Raw genomic sequence first — 25,759 nt, 5'->3', positions numbered from 1 at the left:
AGAGAAACGTGTAAAGGCGTAAGAGCGTGACAAAAACAAACAGGGAAAAGTGTATCTGATCTAAAAAAGTGTTTGGTGTGTTATAAAGCTAACAAGATGCCTGGATTTGTTGCTCTTTCATAACAATAAATTAGAATCTAATATCAGAAAGTGAGTTTTTAGTGGAGTTAGCGTGATGGAGGAGGAGTAGAAGAATAATCCTGATATCTGATGCTGTTAAATGTTACCTGTTTTGGAGTCTTCCAGGGTGAATAGTGACCTGAAATGTTGAGAACACAAAACATGCTTTAGGGTAAAAAAAAGAAGAAGAATGATTTAAAAAACTGGTGAAAACATAGAAAATACATGAAAAGGCAGATGTGGATGGGAGAACGGAAATAATGTGCAACAGGAGACAACTAATGAACATCTACACCGAAAAAACTCAGAAGAAATATTTTCTAATTAGTGTGTTCACTGCAAAAACATACACAAGCAATTCATTTTGAGCTAGTTTCTTTTTCTATAAGACAAAGCTAGCTTACAAGTAACTTTTCAACAGGATATGGGAGCTTGTTTTAAGTAAATAATTCCTTAATATTGATGAAAACGTACAAATCCCACTGATTTCACATTTTTGAGGAATTGTTGACTTAAAACAAGTTCCTGCATCTTGCTGAAAAGTTTAGAATTATTTTCAATGTATTAATGCATTTGCAATAAAACCTAGATAAAAATACTTGGTAAGATTTTGGGTTTTTGCAGTGTTTGACTTTGACTGAAGTATGAATATGAACGAAATCTCAGCTGAAGAGAAAAGTGGGAACAATTTCCCTAAAGCCTTCTTTGATTAATTTAATGAGATTTGGAAACAACGTTAATTTTATTTCTTTAATTAAATATTAACTGAACACTAATACCATGTTTATACTGTTATATCAGCTCCTAATGCAAGAAGAAGTTGATAATAGACACTGAACTGCTTCATTAGAATAAGCAGAACTGCAAAATGAGATAAATGTGAAAAAGTAAATTACAAATACGGACAAAAACACATTAATGAAAATGAGAGGAAGAAAACTGAACAGAAACAGTGTAGAGTTATTTATTTGAGGGATTTCTTTGCTTGTTTTTGCTTTTTCACCAATACAGAAAATAACTGACTTTATTTTAAGATTTATAAATTCAAAGCATGTTCTTCACCATCATCATTTATAAGTAAATAATATCAAATACTCCTCAGCTGGGTGGGTAAACTTTTTTATCAACATAAAGTCCAGGTTGCTCATGAGGAGTCGGGGATTGCGACAGATTCCTGGTTGATCCGTCACACTGGCTTCTTTTACTGTTATTCCTTTTTTCTGCTCTGGTTTCAGATTTGTGTTGATGTTCTTCTGCAGATTTAATACTCTTCCTCGTCTCTCAAGCATTTGACAGAGATTTTGAATTCTCTACAGAAAGGCAGAGCAAAACATCCAGTCTGACTGAAAACCGCTCTGCAAAGTTTCTGCTTTAACCTTCAGGCCAAACAAACTCTGTGCTGTAGCTGCATTATAAGTTTAGTAAAATCTAAAAAAACTGTACATATTAAAATTAACAAATGTAAATGTGGGAAAAGACACCAAATACCTGATCAAAACGGATTCTGGTCCAGGTAAAATGTCATTTGGGATCCACAATAAATTATAAATGGAGTCCAGTGAATTTATAAAAATCTCTGACATGTTATTGTTCACATCTGGAAATTTTGCGCATGCACACAATGCTGGAGGGCAAAAAGACGATTCTTTGACGTGGTATCCATGGCCGCTGTGCCGCTGTAGTACAGTAATGTTAACAATTCAGAGTAGTGCACCACAGCAAAGGGAGAAATAACGCAGAAAGATCGTTAAAGAACAACTCAAGACCACTTTTTCGTTCTCTCTGCGTCGGCTACGCTAACACAAACTTGCTGTCAGAGCAACTGACAACACCGCCACTTTTTGTTTCTGGATTCAACACCGAAAAACAAACCTTTCCCACACAAAAAACAGAACATTCAGTCTTTTAGAGTATTATGTTTTCAGGCTTGGTGTTTGTTTGGCGTTCATTAATAAGTGATCGCTGTGTTAGATTAGCTACTGCTGTTATTAAGCTAAGCTAACACTTTAATTAGTTAATTTAAACACCTGCTCTACTGACAATCTGTCAGAGTTGGTGTCTGTCGCCTTTTTAAATTATTTTTTTAACTGAACTGACACACATCAAATTCCACAGCACACCTACATGTTACAGATGTCGTAGTCAAGCTAGCGTAACTGTCATAGTCAAGCTAGCGTAACTGAACTACTTCCCTCTCCCTCACTTCTTAATTAAAACTTTTCCAGGCTTAATTTAGTTTTTGTAGTGCTGACGATTAGTAGAAAAGCATTGCACCTCTTTTTCTTTTACAAATGAGGAGTACATTTAAGATTTAGTGTGTTATATTGATAACAGCTAAAACCAATGCTAGCCATCATTAACGAGCAACTTCTTGCCCTCCAGCAGGGAGATGAGGACGGATCTTGTGTGCATGACGTCATGCTGGAAGGGCTCCATACTTTCTTTTAATGGAAACAAAGAAGTTAGGAAATGAAATTGAAAAGATTTTGGTCATTTTCCCTGTTATGTTTCTGTCATTTTTGTTTTTCACATTTGTCGCCAAGCAACCTCCCTTTTAGTGATTAGACTTTTCATGTGGCCACACGCTGACCGCACACATGTACAACCCGAGCCCTTCCATTAATCTTCCGCGCGCTCACTTCAAACATCAAGCTGTTATTTCAGTTTCTGTGTTACCAGAAAGAACATTTAAATCAATCATTGATCCGTCAGCAGCGCCAGGAACGGAGAGGCAAAACGTAAACGCTGCGGCTTTCCCTTAACTGGGTTCGGTTTGTCACACAGCACAGCAAGGTAAAGGTTACACTTTCTCCTTTCGCTCTCCAATCTGTCTTGGGATGACCTTTCAGGAGGCATTTCACACAATTCTGCTGTTTGAAGCCACAACAAGCAGGAATCTACAGAAGAGAATTAGGGATACTGAAAAAAAATTTTTTTTTTCCTGCACCACCGGGCAAATTTAGTCTTAAAACTCAACTCGACCAAGTAAATTTGGGAAAGACTAGAGAGTTCAGGTTTCCAAATTCTATAACAAGGAAGAAACACTTAGGTCATTATTTTCATAAACTTGCAAGATAATTGACACACCCAAGAATGTTTGATTATTGAAAGTCAGAATCCTTAAAAAAAAAAAAAAGTCGGACTTCTGAGAGCAAAGCGGGAATTCTGAGTAAAATAAGAACTGAGAAAAAAGTCGGAATTCTGAGAGAAAAGTCGGAATTCTGAAAGTAAAGTCGGAATTCTGAGAAAATAATTCTAAGTAAACAGTCGGAAGTTTATTTAACTTTTTTTTGTGGCCTTAATTATCTTCCATAGGAATCTATCTATCACCAAAAGCAGTAACTAAAACCTGGAAGTTGTTTGTCTTTAGTTATATTGACAAAACATGGAGAAAAAGTGCCTTATTTATCTTCTAGATTTAATTCATCTCACTTTCTGGAAGTCACAAGCATATGCTAACACAGAAATCAAATTATGGGATGATTGCTTGCCAGTTGTCCCACTGAGATGCTACTGGAACAGTGACAATGCAGGAAATTGCCAAAAGCTGCTTCTTTCAGAGCAATGCTGCTGAAACAAGAAGCCTCGCCAGATCTACATATTGTCATATTTTCAGTTTTTCTGTCAGTAAATGGGAGTATTTCATCAGGACAACCACAGGAGACGGAGTGAGGTTTTTGATTCTCGTGCTCCTGAGAAGGTCAATCACTAAAAAAGCCTCTTCAGAATACGGAGAGAGCAGCAGAACCGGAGCTGAGCTGCACCGACAGAGGAGAGGGGCGCTACCAGGCGTCAGTGACTGAAGCCGTCCACAGGGTGAAGTCCCTGTTAACTCAGGCATGGCAGACATTTAGTTGGACGCGAGTGTCACCGCACCCCGTGGCAATAAGAGGAGAAAGTCTGGGCTGAATGAGCTGTCCGTGGCGCTGAAAGCTCTGCAGCGCTTATCAGACGTGTCAGCTCGGCTGCAGGGACACCGCAGAGTCCGGCTTACTCGCTGCTTTTCAGCAAAGTGCAGCTCTGGCCTGCAGAACCTTTCACAGAATGACGAACCTTAAGACGTTTTGGGTAAAACAGTAAAAATGTTTCCAGGGTTTCCTTCACATGTATGTTATGTATGTCATAAAGTACACAGAAAAACAAATATGAAGACATAACATAACTTTGGGCTGGGACTTTCACGCATTAGTTACATAGATTTTAAGGCACAAAAATTTTAATGCAATTAATTACACTCAGATTTGTGCGGTTCTGGAGACAGAAAAGCAATATCCGATAGAAAGACCTGTTACGATAACCGATTATTATTGTGACAAACAATAATATTATTGTTTTGAGACCATTTCCAAGTATAATGGTAATAAGGGCATCTAAATGCAAGAACGCATTCTCAAACATCAATAAACTTGAATCCTAATGAACATTTGACACTGGAACTGGAAGAGATTTTACATATCCAAAATAAACAAAACAACAAATAAAATGAATTGTACGGTCTCTGTTTGCAAAATTAGACTTGGAAAAAAGGGCTAGATGAGACAAAAGCACCAGACTGAAGAGAGGAAAAACGATAAATCATGCAAATGGAAATTATTGAGGTCGTTTTAGTTTATCATGCTATTAATTGATTTATTGCTTATGCAATTGATGACAAAGCTGCTTCTCTTGTCCCACTGGGTGTTAATTTCTGTTAAAAAAAATCTGATGGGACGCTTGTTGTATTCAAGTTGTGCTAAAAGGCATTAGACTAAAATAGCATCTAAATGTTAAATATGTAGCAGGAAAAAAGTTCCTGAAACACTTGAAAGTTAAATGGGTATAAAAGCACTTTGCTAGTTTATTTACTGTTTTTAGAAACAGTAATTAGCTTTGTTGTTGAGCTCATATGTCTATTTATTCAATAATTTAGCAGCTAAATGGGTTTTTGAATTGAAAAAGTTGATCGATGTATAGTTAAATTAAAATCCAATTAATTACAGACCCTACAATTAGCTAGATTAAAAACTGAAATTGAGTTCCACCATTATTCATAAACTGAAGCTGTTTTAAACATTTCCACAAACGTGTTCCTTGCTCTTCATGATGTGTTTTTTTTCTGAGATCTATCTGCACTCTGGTGGACTCAATTAGGTGACTTCAGGAGGAAATTCAGGAATTTTATTCAAGTTTATCAGATTAAAGTGTCTGAATGTTAAGGCTGAAACGATTAATCGCAATTAATCGATTATAAAAATCAATTAATTTAGTAATCGATTGATTGTTAACTGGCGTATACACTCAAAAAGAGGACATTTCCTGGAAAAAAAATAAACATATTCCAAGTTATAAGCCAAAACTGTACAAAATATATATAAATTTTGTATTTAAGGCAAAAATATCTGTTAGTAAAAATGTTTTACCCAAAACTCCTCGAGTTAAAACAATGATGCTATTGCATTTAGGTAATAAAATTTTTATTTTCCTTTTTAAAAAACCAAATACATTTTTTATTGGCATCTTTTAATATATTTTTTATATTGTACATAGGAACAAAAAAATGTAAGTGGTTAAATTAAATACTGTACAATGTGCCAATTTATTTTACCCGATTAATCGAATAATTGATAGAATAATTGTTTAATAAAATAATTGTTAGTTGCAGCCCTACTGAATACTAGTACATGCCACAGTTGTTAGATTTTGTTTTGTAAAATAAAAAAACACTGTTTAATTTTCCCTCCATTTAAAGTTTTTTTTGTCACATAACTGCACAAAAAATGCTGGGTGTGAACCTATTCAAAACTATTTTAACAAAAGCAACTAAAGTTTGCATTCTTTTTTACACAAAAGCAACAACAACTGTTCTGATTCTCAATTTAAACAGTGAAAAAACATTTAAATCATGAATCTTTGTGTCTTCAAATGATGCTTACTGAGCAACGTCATTTCTCCCCCCAAAATACAGTTATAATTTGTACAAAAATGCAGTTGTGGGCATGATTGACACTGATACATGGATCTGCATGAATAGATACTTTAACCTGACAAAGCTGGATCTATGATTTATGGATCTAAATGATGAGGGAGGTTTAATCAAATATGTGTTTAACTGAAAGCAGCCTGATTGCACAGACAAGGCGATAACAGTAGAAGTGATTGCATCATGTCAGAATGTTCTTTCCTGAATATGCACACGAGGAAGAAGAAGTCTGTCTCCTTCACATGACAACCTGTGCAGAAAACAGATGTCTTCCACTTCTATCAGTTGCATTGTGCCTCTGTGCACAAACAAACCACTTACAAACTGCTTGAATATGCATGATACGAGAGCTCAAAACACAGCCCAATTTATCAAACCGCACTCACACAGTGGATGATCACTTCATTGTAATAAAAGCCACAACAGAAGCTCTTGATTTGTTTAAGAGGTGACTTTAGTTTTCGAGCTGCTCCTCCCACACAGGGAGGAGATGTCAAGCACAACTTTTAGCCTTGTGATCTAATTTTTAAGGCAACATGGCTGCCTGCCATCTGCTTTGTTTAAGAACCCCTGCCTGTCTCCTCTGGGCAGATATCGATCCTTGGCGGCACCTCCAAACATTCAGAGCTAGCATGGGGGGGTCTGAGTGTGAACAAAGCTGAAAGGCTGTGATCTCCTGGCACAGAGTCCAACTCATCTCTCTCTTCCTCCTGTTGTTTTTGCATGCGCTTGGTAGATGGATCACTGTCTAGCTAAAACACGCTCCCTGCAGGAGGCTTTGATTCTTTCCATGCAGTTCAAGTACCTCTTCACCTGACCTCAGGAGGGAGGTCAAAGAAAAACCACTGATTCATGATGTTTAATTCACCTCTGGAAGCATGCAAGTGGTGGCCATTGCTGGAGAAAGACGCTTAATAATGTAAGGAGTAGGGCTCAAACGATTAATCGCGATTAATTGAAATAATCGTGAACTAAATTAGTAATCGATTAATCGTTAATAGACTTTTAAAAACATCAGTTTGTTCAAATAACACACACAATTAAGCCAAAACTTAATTATTGCTTTTTAAACTTAAAAACTAATATTTAATTTAGTTTTTAAGTCACACTTAAAAAAAGGCTTAAGAGGAAAAATCTTTATATTTAGATGCCAATTTTTTCGTACCCAGTTAATCAATTAATCGTCAGAATATTTGATGGAATAATCAATTACTAAAATCACCATTAGTTGCAGCGCTGCTGAATACTGTAAGTATGCGTGTAACCTTTACCTTTAACACATTTGTCAGTCTTGAAACTGAAACCATAAAATTAAGTTTATCCGATTAATCAATTAATCATTCAAATAGTCAATAGAATAATTAATAACTGAAATAATCACGAGTTGTAGGTCCAGTAAAGAGCTAATTCTGCAGTTATAATGGTCGAAAAAGCCACTATTGAAGTTGCGGGTAATCTTCATGTTCAGGCTCTATAATTATCAGTAATGAGGAGAAAAAAACAGATTTCTTGGGAAGAGGGCAGCAGGGTCAAGATACAATTCAAGGATGGGTGAGTATGACTCATATGTTTAATATGAGTGAAAAGCTTCTAAAGGCGGTCGAGTTTAATTGACCGGAAGATTTGGTAAGAAAAGGCCTCATTTCTGGACTGGTATGTCTCTAATAACTGTTGATATTGACACTTCTGGGCTTTTCAGAAAAAAAGTAAGGGAAAATATTTGATTTAGAGTTCAAAACTTTTTTATTTTAAGTATACAAAACAGATTATTTAGGATTTTAAATTAATTTTAAAAGCAGGAAAGTAATTTTAAATCACTTCTCTGACAGAAACAGTCGATTATTTTAAATTCAAACGACAGAAAATATTTTCAAAAAGTGTTTTTTTATTTCAGTCATCCCTTCTGTGAGTTTGATGACAGAGTATCAGAACCAGGTTACAAAAATTTATGTTTAATTACATTAAAAGTCATAATATTAGCAGAATAGAGACAACATTTTACAGCAATTTTTTAAATTGCTGTAAAATTAAAAAAAAAAAAATGTCTCATTTTTATAACAAAAAATGAGAAAAAGCTGATGTCTGTGGTTCTTTTTTTCAAAATAGAGTCAGTTATTTGCACAATAGTTTCAAAGTTCTGATACTGACAATAATTTAATGCTGTGTTAAAATATTAAGTATAAATATAAAGTATAGCTTTACAATGTGCTCAACATTCCTCATTTAAATTATCTTATTTTTCGTGTTTGTGTTCTCATGAATTTTGCACTTTATTCTGCGATAACGTAGTAAATTTGTTGATTTTATTACTTTATTCTTACTTTAATTTTGAACTATGGAAACTGAAGGTTTACAGCGAGAGAAAAAAATCCAGATTTTTCAAAAATTAAATAGCCAGAAACTAAAAATTTGATGAGTTGATAAAATTAATTTATCGCCAGCCCTTTGACTCGCATTTTCCTCACTTAAAATGAGTGTGTAAATTTTTAATCACCTGACAGAAAGGCTTGTTTGGGTTGTTTTTTGAACCACTTGGTAGTACAGAAAAATAAAAATAAAAAACTCATTTTATATTTAAAATTTCAGATTTTTTGGAACAAACTCAGTTCAAGAGAAACATCTTGTTGCTATCCGTTACCAATCTTCATCTCTGGTGCTTTTTAAGCCACTAATGCTGGACGTTTAGGAGTGTGTTGCCATAGTAACCACTCCATTAAAAAACCACCAAGGTCCCTGAATTTGGGAGTTAAGAAAGCATGAAAGTTGTCAGTGTTTGCGAGCGCGGATGAAAGCAAAGAGGTGGTTGCTTGAAAAACGTTGCGATGAGCTTAGCTGGCAAATATTAGCAGGATGCAGCCAGAGATCTAGCAGTGATGGCGGTTCTGCGGCCGATATCAGCCAGAAGCCGGCTGGTCGGCTCCGTTAGACACTTCCAGATTTAGAAGAACGGTGGGACGGTAGAAAACAAGAAAACTGGTTTAAAAAAACGAGAAAAAAACAACCTGAACTGTTATAGATGAGATATAAAAGGAAATTTTTGGATTTAATTTTTTGCACTCCTTGTGTTTCCATAGCGACAAGTGATGTCAGCACAACCAAGGCGGCCATCTTGTTTTACAGCTTCTATTTATTTGGACAGTGAAGTCAGGAGAACTTGTTCAACGATTGCCCATTAAAGGTATGACATTAAGGTTGGAATAATATGAGAAAAAGGCGTTAATAATGTCAAAAGTAGTAATTTTATAAGAATGCTTGGACAAAAAAATGTCAACAATGAGGAATGTTGAGCCTCTTAAGACATATTTTGGTTTTACAAGTAAGAAAATAATTCATCTTTTAACACATTAACTTCATATTATTATTCACCGCAGGACTTTAAAATATAGCCGTTTGCACAACAGTTTCAAAGAATATGAACCACATGGACTGACGAGGTCAGTCAATTTTTTTCTGATTAAAACAACTTCTTACTACTCACCACTATTTTAATTTCGCATGTTTGTTGTATTAAAAGGAAAACCTCTACCTTTCAGGTTTTTTGGCGGTATTTACTCTGTGCACCAGAGGTTCCCCTGCTGCAAATTGCAAAGTACTAACATCGACATTTGGACAAATCAGTCATTTCTGCTCAAACTACCACCAATACACTGTAGGGCTGATTTATTGACTATTCTTTTGGATTAACCGATTAATAATTGGATAGAATTATTAAAAAGGGCTTTAATGGCACTATAAAAAAAAAAAAAGGATTTGAACCAGGTGAAAATACAATTATGCCAATTGACATCTGCAGAACATATTTACAGGAGGTTTATTTTTAACTTAAATAAAAAATGTACATACTTTTGGACAGTTTTAGCTAAATTATACCCTATTTTAGGCTATTTTAACTCTAGTTGATTAATGGATAATCAAAATAGTTGATGATTACGTCAACAAACGTTTAATCAAAGTTAATACAATTAACCAGGATTGATACAATTTATCAGGATTAACATGATTAATCGCGATTAACATTGTTAATCGCGATTAATCATTTCAACCTTAGTTTTAGATCTTAACGAGGTTAACGGGGTTTCATGGTTAAATCTCTGAAATATTCCCAAACGACACATGAACCTCTCCAAACTGAAAATTAAAGAATTTTGACACACACATACTGTATCTCACTTCCAGCCTCATTTCAGTAAAAATTGACTCCTTTGACTCCCAGTTGCCTTTAACAAAGACGCTCAATAGTGCACCATGATGTATTCACTTGTATCTACAAATGGAATAAGAAATCTTTGGCTCGACATTCCAATCATGAAAGTAAAACTACTTCACTGTCACACATCAGGGCACTTTTTTACACTTTAAAAAGAACTTTATTTAGATTTCTATGCTGGAAACAGAGACACGGGCAGCCTAATAAAGAAATAAACAGCTGTAACTATATTCAGATGGCAATGCTGACCTTTGCTGCAGAGTCTCCACGGTGTCTGTGGCTCTCAGGCAGCTGGCATTGTGACTCGAATGTGACATTACACAACAAATGCACACAAAAGCAAAGGCAAAACTGCTTTGCTTTCAGATCATCCGGCAAAGTTCATGCATCACCTCTCAGTGGACGCCAAGACAAATCAAGACCAAAACCCAAAAACTGTAAATGGACTCAATTCCAGCTGGTTCAGGCAGTAGAAGCATGCTTTGCAATGTAAAAAATTAGACCTTTATCAATATTTCCACCTTTTAATGTAACAACAAACTAATCCGACCATAAGGCTGAGTAAGAAATGCAGAATATTTTGATCTAATTTCAGGATTTTTTTGTGTTTTTTTGCCAAAAGTAGGCTTTCTTATGTTGACCTTGATGTATGTTTTTCACAGTTTCTCTGAAGAACTAATAAATCAGGGTTTCCCTCAGTGTATTACAAGCCTGGCGGGCCACCAGGCTTTATTTGTGCCCCCACCAGACTTAGAATTGCGTATTTACTTACGTTTTTTTTTTTATGTTTGCATTTGTTAAGACTTTATAGTTGGTGTTCAGGTATTAATCTTACAATCTTTCAATAACACATAATCATCAAATGATATTTTCAAATTTTCTTTAAACTTTAAACATTTTTTAACTCAAAAACACGACAGGCCGCTGGATGAATGACTGCCGAGCGTCCAACCACCGGGCTTAGCAAGTTTTCTGGGGGAAACTTTGTATTGCCAACTAATCTGGTAATTGATAAATCATTAACTGGAGCATACAGACTCAAAAACGGTCATTTGCTGATAAAATAAAACTCTTAAAGTGGTTTTAATCCAAAACTGAACAAAAAATGTGTACATTTTGCATTTAAGATAAAAGAAAATTGTAAATACCAAGAGAAATTACTTTTTAACGCAATATAATCTAACTTTTTTCACATTATTGACTGTTTGCTTTGCTATGGTATAAGCATAAAGCTAAACACTTTTTTGTACCCTATTCCTGACTGATACCTTTGAGATAATATTTATATTTTGTAACTTTTCTGCAAACTATGAGTTTAACTAAAGGATTCGAATGAAGAAGCAAAATTTTATTTCTTTTTTTGTAAATAAAAATCAGTAAAAATGTGAAATTTGAACTTAAGAAGCCTAAATGCTTCATAAAACTATTATTATTGCAGTCAGGACACTTAATAAACCAGGTTATTTGAGCTTTTTTCTGTTTTTCATGTCTTGTTTTAACAGATTTATGAATTTCTCAGTTGGTTTAAAGAGAATGTCTGTCACTTTAAAGGTGGATAAACCTTTTTGAAATGATCCATCATGGTTTCATGTCTTACTTCACAAAAACCGGCACCTTTTTTTTTTAAATGTCTGCTGCGTTTGTCCAGGGTGACAAAACACCTTCCTCTTTGTATGATCCCTTTCATTTACCACCAGAGACGTTGACATTATTCTGAAGCTCTCTGACAGTTTCCGACTTTGAAGACAAAACGTTGACGTCTGAACGCTCACAGCTCACAAGGTCAGCAGTCATATTGCAAACACAAAAAGCAAAAAAACAGCCCAGCTACCTGCAGATTCTGCTGTGGCATTTTCTGACTGTAAGGAAAGATGTATAGTTGGAAGCACTTGAAGGTCGTTTATGTGATAATTGAAGGAAAAATAAGATTTTTTAGAGTAGGACTGGGCCATAAATTGATTTAATCAAAGTTTTGGTTTTCCATTTTTGGAAAATAAAGTCCTTGAGCTTTAGACTGATGCCGCCATTTTGCTTGATAAACATATTTTTTAGCTTCTATTTATTTACATTTTAATTCAGGTCAACTCTATGAGAAAATATTGGGGCCTGGCAAATGTTTTTTATTCTAATAACAAAAATAAAGTTATATTATTACAAGAATAAAGTCATTAGACAATAGAGTAAAAATAAAGTGAGAATAAAATTGTAATTTTAAAATAAAAAATAACCAAAAGTTAAAAGTATTTTGTGAAGCTTTATTTTGGTGCAATTTTTACAGATAAAACGTAATATTTAGTAGAAATAATAAATCTTTTAACACATTAGCATCAAATTATTTGAAATAATTGAGGAAGAGACTGAGATGCTCATGTCAGATTTTAACTTTATCCATGCAATTTTAAGAAGTTTTGTCTTTATTCTGTTAATATTATGACTATATTCTCATAATTAAACAAAAATTATTGTAGTGTGGCCCTAATACTCACCGAAGAGATGATTGAAATAAAAGATACTTTTCTGTAATTTGTAATTTCTTTTCAAGAAAAAATTAAAATCAGAGATTTTGTTTTTAAGCTTACTGCCCCGTCCTACTTTAGAGTCCATAAGAAACTGACCATGCAAACAAAAATGTATCAAAAGCAACTAGACAAAAAAACTTTTCAATCAGATCGTATTGTTGACAGATCGGACTCAGAGAGGAGACGGACATTTTGAATCTGGAGAAAGGTAAAAGTCAAGAGGATTTAAATGGACAGTAGGTAGCTGGGTTTCCATCACCATCACAAATCTTTGCCTATTTTCTGCTAATGTAAAAAAAGAAAAATAAGAAAGCTGTAAATGCAATAAGTTAGTAAAAATCATGGCAAATGTAAACAGTTTCAGGAGATATAGACAGAATTCAGCCATGATGCAAACACCAGGGTGCTAATAGTTTCAGATTTTTCATTATAGTTTAGTTTTATTTCGTTGTTGACTTTTGTTTGTCTAACTCAGTTAGCTTAAATTAATTTTTAGAATGTGTTTTCTAGTTTTTATTAGTTAAATATTGTTTAGTTTTATTTTGTTTTTATTAGTTACAATAATAGTTTAGTTTTTTCATACTTTGGCTAATTTTTAGGTACAGAATCCAAGTATTGTGATTAAATATAAAAAGATTGGGTAGTGAATACTCAACAGAATAAACCATTTTCAAAAAATGTATTCAAATTATTGCTAAACAACCAATTAACTCCCAACTGTAAATTTGCCTACAGTTAACGTAAAGATCACTTTTGAAAGGCTAATAATAAATAGATTCCTAAACAAAAAAGAATATTACATCTATAATTTCAGTATGGTTTAGTTTTATAGACACACAATATAGTTTGACTTACTTATTAATTTTTTCTCCATTAACTACTGTTTTTAATTATTTCAGTTAATGAAAATGTCTGTTTTATTTATTTTAGTTAAGACTAATAATCTTAGTAGCACTCTATCTGTCAGCCATCAGACAAGACTTACGCAGGCGTTGGAGCGGCTGCGTGTGCGGCGTTTTGGGGAAGTTATAGTCGGTGATTTTACAGAAGATTTATGAATTCAACACATCTGAGTGACAAAACTTTTTATGAACTGAGATGCACATTGAAAAAAATAAACCAACTACTTCTTGTCGTCTTCTTTGTCGCTTTTGGCAGTAGTAACATCCTGTAGCTGATCAGGTGTGATGTAAATAAAATGTTTCCGTTGCAGTTTTGCAACATAAATCAACTTTAATGCGGCTGAAAAACCACCTCATCTAGTGCAAAAACATGTTTTGTGTGTCAAAATTGCCATATTTCCATTAGGCAAATTTATTTTTGTAATTTCATTTTTGTGCAATTTTATGGTTAATGGTCTATTGTTGGTAAATTCAGGACTGACTCAGCTTTCATTACTGGACTGAAACACACAGAATCACACATTTTGCTCTTCTGGAGAACAACAGAACAATAAACAGACATGTAGACTTACCCGTGCCCCCTCTCTGCACCACCAGGCTGGCCTCTGCCCCCACTGCACACTCCTTCAGCAGCTCCACCACCTGCGTGTGGGTGAATCCGGCCACTGCCTGCTTGTTTATCTCCAGGATCAGGTCACCTTCGCACAGACCCGGACAGCCCTGAGGCTCCAGGACTTGCTTGACGCGCTGACCCGTAAGACTGTCTGCGATCGTGAAGCCGAACCCGTCCACGCCCTTCACCATCGTCACCGTCAGCAGCTCCCCTTGGGTAGCCCCCGACGACGCCATGGAGACGCTGTCGGGAGGCGTGGTGCCGGTGGTGGCCGGGAGCGAGCCGTCGAGGTGGGTGTCGCCCGGGTGAGCGGTGAGAAGCGGCGGCTGCTGGCAGTTGACGTGGTCCTGACTGGGGTCTGTGACGAAGCGCGCCGTACGCGTCAGGTAGTCCAGGTAGTTATCGTAGCCGGTTCTGCCGTTCACCATGATGGGCCGCTGCTCCATGATGCCCAGAGGGGAGATGATGGTGGTGGTGGAGTTGTTGGTGTTGGAGGCGTCTTCTGGGTCATACGGTAAAGGGTAGCCGCGACACAACACGAGCGTCACGCTCTGACCGATGGGAACCGACTGGAAGAGTTTAACCACATCAGCGTGGGTCGTTCCCAGAACGCAGACGTCGTTAATGTAGACGATGACGTCCCCTACGAAAAAACAAAAAGGCAGAGAAAGTCAAGTATAGCCTAGGGCTGAAATGATTAATCATGTTGAATTGATTATTGAAATAATTGTCAACTAATTTAGCAATCGATTAACTGTTAACAGACTCAAATTCTTTAAGTGGCAAAAAACAATTAATCGGATTAATAGTGTTGAATTGATTATTGAAATAATCATGAATTAATACAATAATCATATAATCGTTAACTAGATTATACACACTCAAAAATGGTCTTAAAGTTTAAATGAAAAATATGCAGAATTTTTTTATCCAATTAATCAAATTTCTTAATCGATAATCATTACTTTCTGCTCTTGTATAATCATATTCTAATGCTGAACTTTCTTCAACAAAATATCTAGTTAAAGTTCAAATGACTAGTTTGACGTTGAAGAGATTTTATTTTTGTCAAAAAGTAAAATTTTGTTGATTCCGATTGGTTTGTTAAATCAATAAAAAGGGTAGAAACATTCAGGGGGGAGAATACTTTTTTATAGAAACTTTGTTTTAAGATGTAGCATGTGACAAAAACACTTTTTAAAGGTAAAACATAAAAAGCAACACTGGTGGTTATAACTGGTCATCAGAAAAGCACAAGTTCCACACAGGAGAACAAAACAGGTATATTTCTCCCAACATATTACAGGTTGTGGCATAAATGTAGGCAGGAAGTCAAAAATCAAAAAGGAAAAAGCAGAAAAGAGCCACTTAAAAGGTTGAAAAACAGGATAAGAATCAAATAAGAGCTAATGTGGGCTGATTTACACATAATGAGCAAAACAAAGGCACAAATTATATAAACTAATTAAATGGGGAGAGAAAAATCTATGTAATTTGCCATTTTAGTAAAGCTATGATACTAGCCATCAGACAGAAGTCAGATTCTAACTGCAAAACGAGTCAAAGCTCAATTATCTGTCAGCTGTTTACAGAGACAGATGTATCCATGCACACGTTTCCTGCCATAAACACAGATAAACAAAAAACCCGATAATCTCTTATCTGCCTTTCCTGCTTAAAAGGGTACAGATGACAGGTGGCCATAAGTGTTTGCCTTTTATGGCTTCCAGAGCTTTTATTTGTTCACTGCAGTGTAGATAAAACCTAGCAGACAATTAAATGTTCCCACACAAAAGGACGCCACATGCAGCCACATCCCTGTCTCCAACTCTTTGCTAAATATAGTGTTTTACGCTCCACAGTGGAGGCACTGGGCGACTGGGAACAATAAAACCAATCCTTATAAAGGGCTGCTCAACATTACCTGCTTATTTTCTAATTATAGGCAAACTGTCGGGATTTCTAGAAAGTGTTGCAAAGCTTTCCAACCAGTCAGTTGCATGAGAAGATAATTCATCCAATATTTATGGATTAACTGTTAAAGTGAAGCAAGAAGGTTAAAGCCTCTGAGCGACAGAAGTGAATGTGATCTCTCACTGTAAACGGAGTCGCATGCAAACGATTTCTGGTTTCTCTGCTGGTACTGGCAGAAAGAGCACACACCTAGAGGCGGCGTGACGTGAGGGACTTTTTAATTAATCAGGGTAAACGCGGCAGACATTTGCCTTGAGCGTTTGTGTCACAATCAATAGCCGAGCGCGCTGGCAGAAAACAAATGGTGGTGCGGTGACCTCGCGGAGCCTCGCTCTCGCCATGTGTCTCAGTTTGTGGCCAGACAGAAAATGCAGACAGACCGGAAGCATCAACACATGTAAGAGGTATGAGCTGGAATCCAGGCGTCTGCACTGATGACCACTTTAAATTCATGATGTTACAACTATTTTAGTTATCGATTAATCAATTATTCGGACGATTAATCGGGTAAAAATATTGGCACATTCTGCAAATTCTTCACTTATGCCTTTTTATACAATATTAGAAAGACATTAAAAGATGTAAATACATAATTAAATTCAATTTTTAAATAAAAAAACAAACATTTTATTGTCTAAAATTGAACAACACGGCATTCCTTTAGTGAATGCAGCTACAAAATATTTTTTAACTCATCCCTTTCTGTTTGACTTAACTTCAGTAAGTGAAGGGATGATCCGTTGATTATCTTTAGGATTGCCAATAAATACCTGAATAGCAACTGGATTTGTTTGTTTTTGTTTTTTACAAAACCTGAACTGGGCGAAGCTAAATTATGACACCTTGTTTAGGGTAGAACATATTTAAATAAAGTTTTTTTTGGTCTCAGATGCAAAATTTATATATTTTTGTACTTGACTTAATTAGAGCTCTTAGTATGTTTTTGTTTTTCTTTCAGCAAATGGCCTTTTTTGAGTCCTGATACTCCAGTTAATTAATTGATGAGTAAAATTAGTTGACGATTATTTCAATAAATGATTAATCACGATTAATCAGATTAATTGTTTCAGAACTTATATGACATGACTCACTAAAAATCAGTCTGAGGAATTAATTTACCTTTTAAAAGTGCATTTTTTATGGAAAAGGTTGAATTTAAGATGTTATATGCTAACATTTCTAAGGTGACACTTTCCAAGCTCTCTAACTATGTGAAATGGATAAAATGTTGCCAAACACAGATCCACAAAAAATTGCAATAATGTCAGGTTCTTGTAAATCGGAAACTACTGCATCCTCGTTTTTGCACAGTGACCAAGGACGACTTTTCCAAGCTCAGTCATCTCACTGTTTCTTCCTTTCATAATTCTACATGACATGTTAATTTCCCTCTAATGGTGTGTTCAGAAGTGTGTGAACATAAGAGGACTGAGAGTCCCTGCTGAGAGGATTACGGCATCTCAAAACTCCCAGCAGGCTTTCGGTGGAGACTGCATTTCCAACTGTCCAAGAGATGTCTTCAGGTTTTAGCAATTAGTTTTATCTTTCCACAAATTATGAGAACAGATCAGACAAAAAAAAAAAAGAGGACAACATTTAAGGGGATGATTCTGTGAACTAATTGGAAGAGATTTTATTTTGATGGCAAAATTAAAGTTTTTCTACTTTCATTTTGTGTCTCAACTGCTTCGACAAACAGCCCAAGCGCTTAAAAAAAACACACACAGTCTTTTTTTTGTTTTACTTAAATGAATGTTTTCTGGTATCTGGAAAATGAGCTGTTTCAAAAACCTTACAGTCAGGGCATTCCGTCGTTACCTAGCAACCCCAGGCCAAGCCCAGCCCATTACCTAGCAACCCAACCGGAGTTCCAAGACGTTTTGTCAGCTGGTTTTATTGCTGTACAATAGCTGCTAAAGACAAGTGGTTGTTCTGTACTCAACCATTTTTTGTACAAAATAAATTCAGCTACCATGAGACGTTTAGTAGTTACTATGCATCAGTTTGTGCTGCTTTAATAATTAAAGATTTAAAATAGTTTTCTAGGAACTATGAAATTTTAATTACTAAAATCAGCATGAAGTCATTTAGACCTACTTTGGTTTGATCTGAAGTGCTAAGAACCAAAATAAATCGAAATTGAGCGAAACAGAAAGTCTTCAGAAAATAGTATGCAATTAAATTAAATTATGTAAGGCTTGTATATAATTTATCGCCATATTTCAACACAAAATACCTTATTATCGAGAGAAATAAATTGGTAAGAAATGGTTCAAGAACATAAAAACAATGAATTGGTAAAAAGGGCGTTTTGACCCACAGCCTGTCATGTAACATCTGTTAGCTAGCTAGTTTAAACAGCACCCTCTCCACCACATAGTGGACAGACAGCGGAGCACCTTCTCACATAGACTGCTCCAGCTCTGCTGTCGTAGGGACAGATACAGGAAATCCTTCCTGCCACATGCCATCTCACTGTACAATAAAAGCTAAATCATTGTTCTGTACTAATCAGTCCAATTTTGCACCACTGCACTGTGGCACACTTGCTGTACATATATTTACATATACATATCTGCATTTTTTGAATCTTTGCAAGGACTGCTCTAAGTTGCTTTTTATATTAACAGCATTTCATATTTTTACAATTCATAGCATTTTATATTTTATTTTTATTTTTTATTTTATCTACAACTACTACTCAGTGGTAGTTGTTATTGTGTCTTGTCTCTATGCTGTAACTGCGAAGTAATTTCCCTGCTGGGATGAATAAAGTACTTCTATTCTATTCTATTCTATAGTTTAAGCTACTTTACTTTGTTAGCTCCTAAGACTCTTTAAATGCAGCTTAAACAATTGTCAAGTTCTATACTGTCAAGAGTAAAACTTTCAAATAGGAATAAAATTGATTATTTCCAGTTGCAGAAAGGCTGCAAAGTGCATTTTTTTGGTTTGTTTTTTAAGGAGAATGTGCACCAAATCACACTGAACTTAAAATAAAAGGTTTTATCCTTTTAAAACAGACACTGTGGTGACTGGATAAGGATGTAGCTCAGCAGAAACAACCCCTTTGGTGCTGAATAAGAGACAGTAATTAGGCTCCACAGTTTGTAGCAACTTGTTAGACCCACTAATTTATATAAATCTTGACCCTAAGGGGCGTAAATGTAAAACTATGTTGAACAAATAAATAAAACAATAAACGTAAAAAATACCAATAGGCTACTATAGTATTAAATCTAAGCATTAAGCCACTAAGGTCCATACTGTGCTCTATAGTGGAAATGCATGACAAAGACGCCCAAGAGGGGTCGAATCCAAAAAGAGGCAAGAACCTTCAACCCAAAATTGCAAATTTCACACCCCTCCCAGGCCTGGGTTTCTCTGAGTTTCTGTGATTGTGCCTGCTCTGTAACTGTAGAAGTAGGACACTCAGTCTGAAGAGGGGGATGGAGCAAGGCTGGTGAGGCACAGATGAAGATGAGCTGAAGGGATCGAAGAGGAGTAACTGTTAGCTATTTTGGGGAAAATAATACATAAAACAAGAGAAGGGAATTCTAAAATAGAGTAGAAGTACAGAAACAGACTGAAAAGACAAGCTTTATTAGTCAACTAGGGATGTATTTTTCACCAGTGAACCTATAAGTCAGTAAAAACAGGGCTGGTTGGGGCATTTATGCTAAAGCAATGACATGAATTTTTCAAAATCTGCAAGAGGTCAAAGTTTTAAAGAGGACACGTAACTTTCGATCAATGTTTTTAGAGTCAATGTGATGAATAACGTCCAAAATTAGATTATTTGCTCCACAATATACATCACAGTACAGGCTGACTACTATACATCCCTTGACCTTTAGTGCAGATGGATCATCTCAGTGTACAGCAGTTTGTTCCCCTATGTGGCCATGACCAAGAGCTGTAGGACTCAGTCTGTTCCATGATTAATGGAAGAACAAAAATGCACAGTTGGTTCCCAGGCATGTGCATATATCCACATACAAAGCTTTTGCCAGTGCAAGTTTTAAGATGAACCAGCTCTAGACTTAAACAGTATTCTCAGAAACTGAGAAAATATTTTAAATCCATATTAGGGTTCCAAATAATTATCAATTAATCTATTATTCTGATGATTAATCAATTAATATATTATTCAGACAATTAATTTGATTTAAAAGTCTGGCATGTAATGCAAATTTCTCACTTAATCATTTTTATACAATATTACAAACACATTGAAAGATGGAAATAAACTATTCAATTCATTTTTTAAATTAAAAACTTTCCATTTTTGTGCCTAACAGGCATTAACAGCATTCATTTTGTGAAATTTGACATCAACATGTGAAAAGTAAATTTTTTCTGCTTGACTTGGCATCAATAAATTGCAACACTAATTTGTTGATTACTTTTTGGATTAACTGATTAATAACTTGATAGCAAAAGGTGGGGGGTTTGTTTTTAGCATAATTTAAACCAGAGGAAGCTAAAACTGTGGCACATGAGGAGTTTACAGATAATTTTATAAAATCTCAAATGCAAATTGTATTTTTTTTTTTTGAAAAATGTTGGCTTTATTACTGCTGTATGTTTTTTTCAGGAAATTACCTTTTTTAGAGTCTGTATACTCCAGTTAACCATTAATCAATTGCTAAATTAGATAGCGATGGGGGCTCAGTTTAGCTCTGTTTCAGACAGTGCATCAGCCGTTCCTGGGGCTTACCTGTGGCCATCTTGCCATCGGCTGCGGCGGGTCCATCAGGAATAACGCTTTTGACCTGGAGGAACTCATCGGGCTCATCCCCACCGATGATGGTGAAGCCGAACCCCATGTTGCTCTTTTGGAGCGCCGTGGACAGGAAGCTGCCTTTCAGCTGAGTCGGGTCTCGGGTGAACAGGGGCTTCTCTAAAAGTGAAAACAAACAAAAGCGATAACCTGTTTAAATATAACCCTCAGTTTAATTTTTTTTCCCCAGACACTGAAAGAACCTCAAAGCTGGAGCAGGGTGGGGCTCAGAGGGTAGAGGCATGAGGGGGGAAGCTTGTCCACTAGGAAGGGAAACTGGCAGGATAGCATAGCTGGACACAGGTTGGGCCGTGGTGCCGATAGATGCAGGTGAGGTTTAGCAATTCTTACTCCAGATGCAAAAATCCACTCAAACGTGACCATCACTGAATCGCTCTCCTTCAAACCTGATGCACTCCTGAACAAAATCTTAAGCGCAATTGAAATATTTCAAAAATTTATATTTTGCAGTTTTGGATTTTTAAAAATGTTCTAAGTAGAGCCATGCCCTTCCCCCCAAATTAACGTTTACACTCACAAGTGAAAATCGAAACAGCTCATTTTCTAAACACCAAAAAGTATTGGCTTACTGCCAAAAATCACCTGGGTGGTTTTTTTAAGCATTTGGGTTGTTTATAGAAGCACAAGAAACCCAAAAGGAAATACAAAACGACGTTACATTCTGAAGGTTTTTGAAATGGCTCATTTTCCAGACACCAAAAAACTTCCAACTTCCTGCAGAAACTTTCTGGGTGTTTTTCTTTAAGCACTTGGGTTGTTTCTACAAGAAGTAGAGACCTAAAAGGAAGTATAAAAACATGAATTTCAGATTAAAGGTCCACTTAAAGGTTGTTTACAATAAAATGCTTACTCAGATTTTTTTTTGTCTTCCATTTCTTCTTTTTGCATTGTAAAGCTCTACTTAGAACCGTCTTAACATCCAGCAGTGCAAAATGTAGAAGGTAGTGAATTCTTGCCATTTTTCAACTGGTCTTCAAACTTTGATCAGGAGTGCACGATGGGGCAGAGGGTGTGCAGAGTGCAGCAGTGGTGCAGTTCATGGGTCCAGCAGAAAACATGCTCTCAGCAGGGAATCAGTTCCACAGGAAGATGCTCCGGGAGTTTTAAGGAAAAGTGGGAGAATTTTTTTAGAGGAGCGCCTTGAGTAGTTATGAGCGGATCTCAGCCAACAGGATTAGTCACACTTAAGCAAGTCCTACGTCTTTCCACCTCGGAAACTAAATCAGGAGAGTTTACATCCTTTGTTTGTCGTCACTGGTCCAGATTTAGTGAGCGATTACCCTCACTATGTTTGCTTATGTACGGAGATAAAACAAGTCATAGTGCACAGTCATTGCACAAATCCCCAAAACGGCCTCAAGGGAAAAGCTTTGCATGCGTACAGTAAGTCATGAGCGCAGGCAGCCATAAGAATGACAGTCAGCCGCTTTTTCCTTCCTACTTGGCCTACTTACTGACGATGTGCCACAGGGAATAGGGGCTGCACACGGGCTGCTCGAGCAGAACGGTGCAGGCAGAGGCGTAAAGGGGCTGCGGATGCCGCTGCCTATGAGTGCACGTGTTCATCCGCCGAGTCAGAACGCTCCGGAGCGGAGACACTTCGGCGGAAGAGGAGGTGGCGTACGAGGGAGCCCGGCGACTGGTTTTCGGGGAGCGGGACAGGTCGCCGAGGCTGTGGCAGCGCTCGGGCGCCGAGCCGACCTGTGCGCAAGGGCGTCTGGGGAGGGTGGCGCTGGGGCTGGCATCCTCTGCTGGCATTAAAGTGTGAGAAAAGAGGAAGAGGAAGGGGGGAAGTAAAGAGGAGAGAGAGCCTCACTGGACTGGACACAGGTAGTTTGGAGTGGTGCACTATCACAGAAACAAACCTACACTTCCACAGTCCAGTACTTCCTACCGCTGGGAAATAACAGATGGAGAGAATCGAGTCACAATTAAACCAACAAGTTGAGTTAGATGCAGTTTGAACGATTCACTTCAAGCAGGGACAGTTGATCTGATCCAACCACTAAAAGCTGTGGTAAACGAGCAGTTTTAGGTGTACATATTGCTTTTAGAATCAAAATTCCTTTTATTGTCATTGTACACGAAAGAAAACACAAAATTTAAAAAATAGCAACTCTCTAAGGCATGTCAAATAATTAAATAAAACAAGTAATTATATCTCAGTAAATATAAAAATTGTATAAACACACAGAAACAACTGGAATGTTAAGGAAAAAATCAATCAATAAATAAACCTAACTATTGATTCATACAACTCCCAATATAGGGATGAAAGTTTTCAATTAATAAGTTAATGTAAAGCTGATTAACCTTATCGGGCACTTCCATAAAATCTGAATTTTCTCTTGTATTAAGAGGGCTGAGGTCTTTTCATAAAATAAAAGGGCTAAATTTTTACGTTGATGTTTTTAAATGTTTAAAAAAAACGTAAAATTTTAACATTATTTTTTGTCAGCTGTATTAAATACTTTCTGAATAAACAGAAAATTTATTTTCTCATATTATTAAACTTAAACGTATTTATAAAACATAACCAAGAACTTCATAAGTTGCTGAGTAGAAAAATAAAAGATGAAAATAATACGTTGAACACTTAATTCCCCATGAACAGAGAGATGTTCATACAGAAGTCTGTGTATGTTAAAGAATGTTAAAATTTTGCTCCAACCTCACAAAAGCCTTAAAACCAACCTTGCTTATCGGCGCCATGTTTTTACTGTTTTTCTTGTCTTCTCCTTCGTAGCACATCAATCATTTCTAAATGAAGAGTTGTCACTGCTCCGTCATGCAGCTCGGCTAAATGAGCGCCATTAAGGTGAAACTAAAGGACCTTGCCGAGTGTCTATATTTCAAAACAACTTAAGGAGCTTGTAGAGTATTTATATTTCAAAACAAAACCTAATAAAGTTAATTTTCCATCCCACACAGGACTCTGGACTGTTTATTTTTCCCTTTCTGATATATCCCCGCCGCCATCTTTGCGGCGGCGCCCTCTTTGCGGCGGCGCCCTCTTCTGGTTGGCGGCCAAACTACAACACCATAATGAGGCGTAAACGAACGTTATGGAAATAATTTTAATCTAGTAAATCATTAGTCGATAATTATAAGTATATTAATTGTTTAAATCCCTAATCCCAACACATGTCTATGACGGACGGAGAAAAAGAATAACAAAACAAAAGATTTTTAAAAGAAAAAAAAAAGGCAGAAAATATAGCATAACCTAAATTACAAACGTGTTTTCTAATTTGTTTTTTACTTTTCTGATTTTTTAAAGCATTTTTTCAAGTTTTTACTTACACATATTTCCAAGCTTTTTTCTAGAAAATGTCTTAGGTCTTTCTAGCAAATTTTAGACATTTCAAGCTCAGAAACCAAAAAGATTTCTGAGATTAATTTCAAAATTTCAGAGTTTTTGATGGAAATATACTGCTCCTTTCATTTTTTTTTAATCTACAGTGGCCCTAATATGCTGTCGTACATCTCCTTCAATTTGAAGAGGACGGTTTATTTTGAACATCAGAGACAACTTTGTTACAATTAAAAACACTAAAAACTGCAATTTGAACAGAAAAATAAACAAGCTTACAAGAAAACTGTTCCACTTATGCATCATTCTGCGGGGCTTCTAGTGTTATTAATGCATCAGAGAAGCTGATAGAATAAGAAATAAACAGCTAATTGGTTAAAACTTGGACACAGTTGTGTGTTTAAAGATCACAGAGAACGCAAAGGTGCATAAATAATTAAAAATGAAAATGGCAAATGTCTAAATGCTTTTTAAAAGCTTTGACCTTTAACTATACTGAGAATCTGTGGGTTCAAAAGAGGAAAATGGGACCAATTCATTTAAACTCTACCAATTCTGATACGACAAATCCAACCAGAATTAGTGAGGGCAATTGTATATGTTTATGCATTTACTTGAGTCTGTGTGGATTAGAGAAAATACATAACATATATATTTTTAAATGTATTGCATTTAAAAATATATTGCATAACCATTGCACTCCAGAAAAAGAGGAAAATAAATCATTATAAACCCAAATGCCAATGATAAGTGTGCATAAAATGGCACTGTAATGCTAAAAGGAAAGCTCAAAAGTCAATAACATTCAAACAAATGAATAAGAGACCTTTAGAAATGCAAGGACAACAAAATTCAGTCTTTGAAAGGTAAGATTTTGTAATAAAAATCAGATGATTGCATGTCTTTGTAACAGTTGAAACCAGATTTTAACTGCATAAAAAGAGAGATGTGCTTCATTTCTCTGTGTGATGTTAAATCAGAGCAAACATTTGCAGGTATACTTTCTGCTTGCTAAATGCCAGAATCATAAAATAGATTTTTTCATTACTGTCTTTAAAACGAGACATTTTCATATATTTCCTCAGCATTTGGTGGAACTGCCTTTTTGAGCTGAGTTTTGGGCAGCAACTAATGATTAGTTTAGTTTTGAGTAGAAGATATTCACAAACAAAGGATTTTTTTAAAACTTAAAAATACATTTTTAGCTTAATTACTGCTCTTGGTATGTTTGTCTTCAGCAAATGTCTTTTTTTAGAGTGTAAACTCTAGCTAATAATTATTTTAATAATCGATTAATCACGACTAATCGTTTCAGTCCCAGTTGAGTTGCATGTTTTGCACAAAAACA

At 35.9% G+C, this 25,759-nt stretch overlaps 1 protein-coding gene across 10 annotated transcripts in view; it reads right to left on the bottom strand.

Annotated features, from left to right (window-relative positions):
* The window catches only part of magi2a (membrane associated guanylate kinase, WW and PDZ domain containing 2a), a 239,346-nt gene that overhangs the window by 35,203 nt on the left and 178,384 nt on the right, over window positions 1-25,759 (bottom strand). For 5 of the 10 annotated variants that reach the window (XR_004342637.1, XM_032589210.1, XM_032589208.1 and 2 more), the window contains 4 exons: window positions 22,553-22,849; window positions 21,015-21,197; window positions 14,280-14,963; window positions 228-259 (listed from right to left, as the gene is read on the bottom strand). Coding sequence is in view for 9 of the 10 variants with exons in the window: in XM_032589210.1 (XP_032445101.1) it covers window positions 228-259; window positions 14,280-14,963; window positions 21,015-21,197; window positions 22,553-22,849 (1,196 nt within the window). In the remaining variant the exon portion in view is untranslated. The remainder of the gene's footprint in view (window positions 1-227; window positions 260-14,279; window positions 14,964-21,014; window positions 21,198-22,552; window positions 22,850-25,759) is intronic. The other 5 variants (XM_032589215.1, XM_032589213.1, XM_032589216.1 and 2 more) reach the window with 3 other exon arrangements.

The sequence above is a fragment of the Xiphophorus hellerii genome, chromosome 17, assembly GCF_003331165.1.
Source record: "Xiphophorus hellerii strain 12219 chromosome 17, Xiphophorus_hellerii-4.1, whole genome shotgun sequence".
Taxonomy (NCBI): Eukaryota; Metazoa; Chordata; class Actinopteri; order Cyprinodontiformes; family Poeciliidae; genus Xiphophorus; species Xiphophorus hellerii.
The sequence above is the reverse complement of the archived record's forward strand: the minus strand, read 5'-3'. Positions and strand labels throughout refer to the sequence as shown.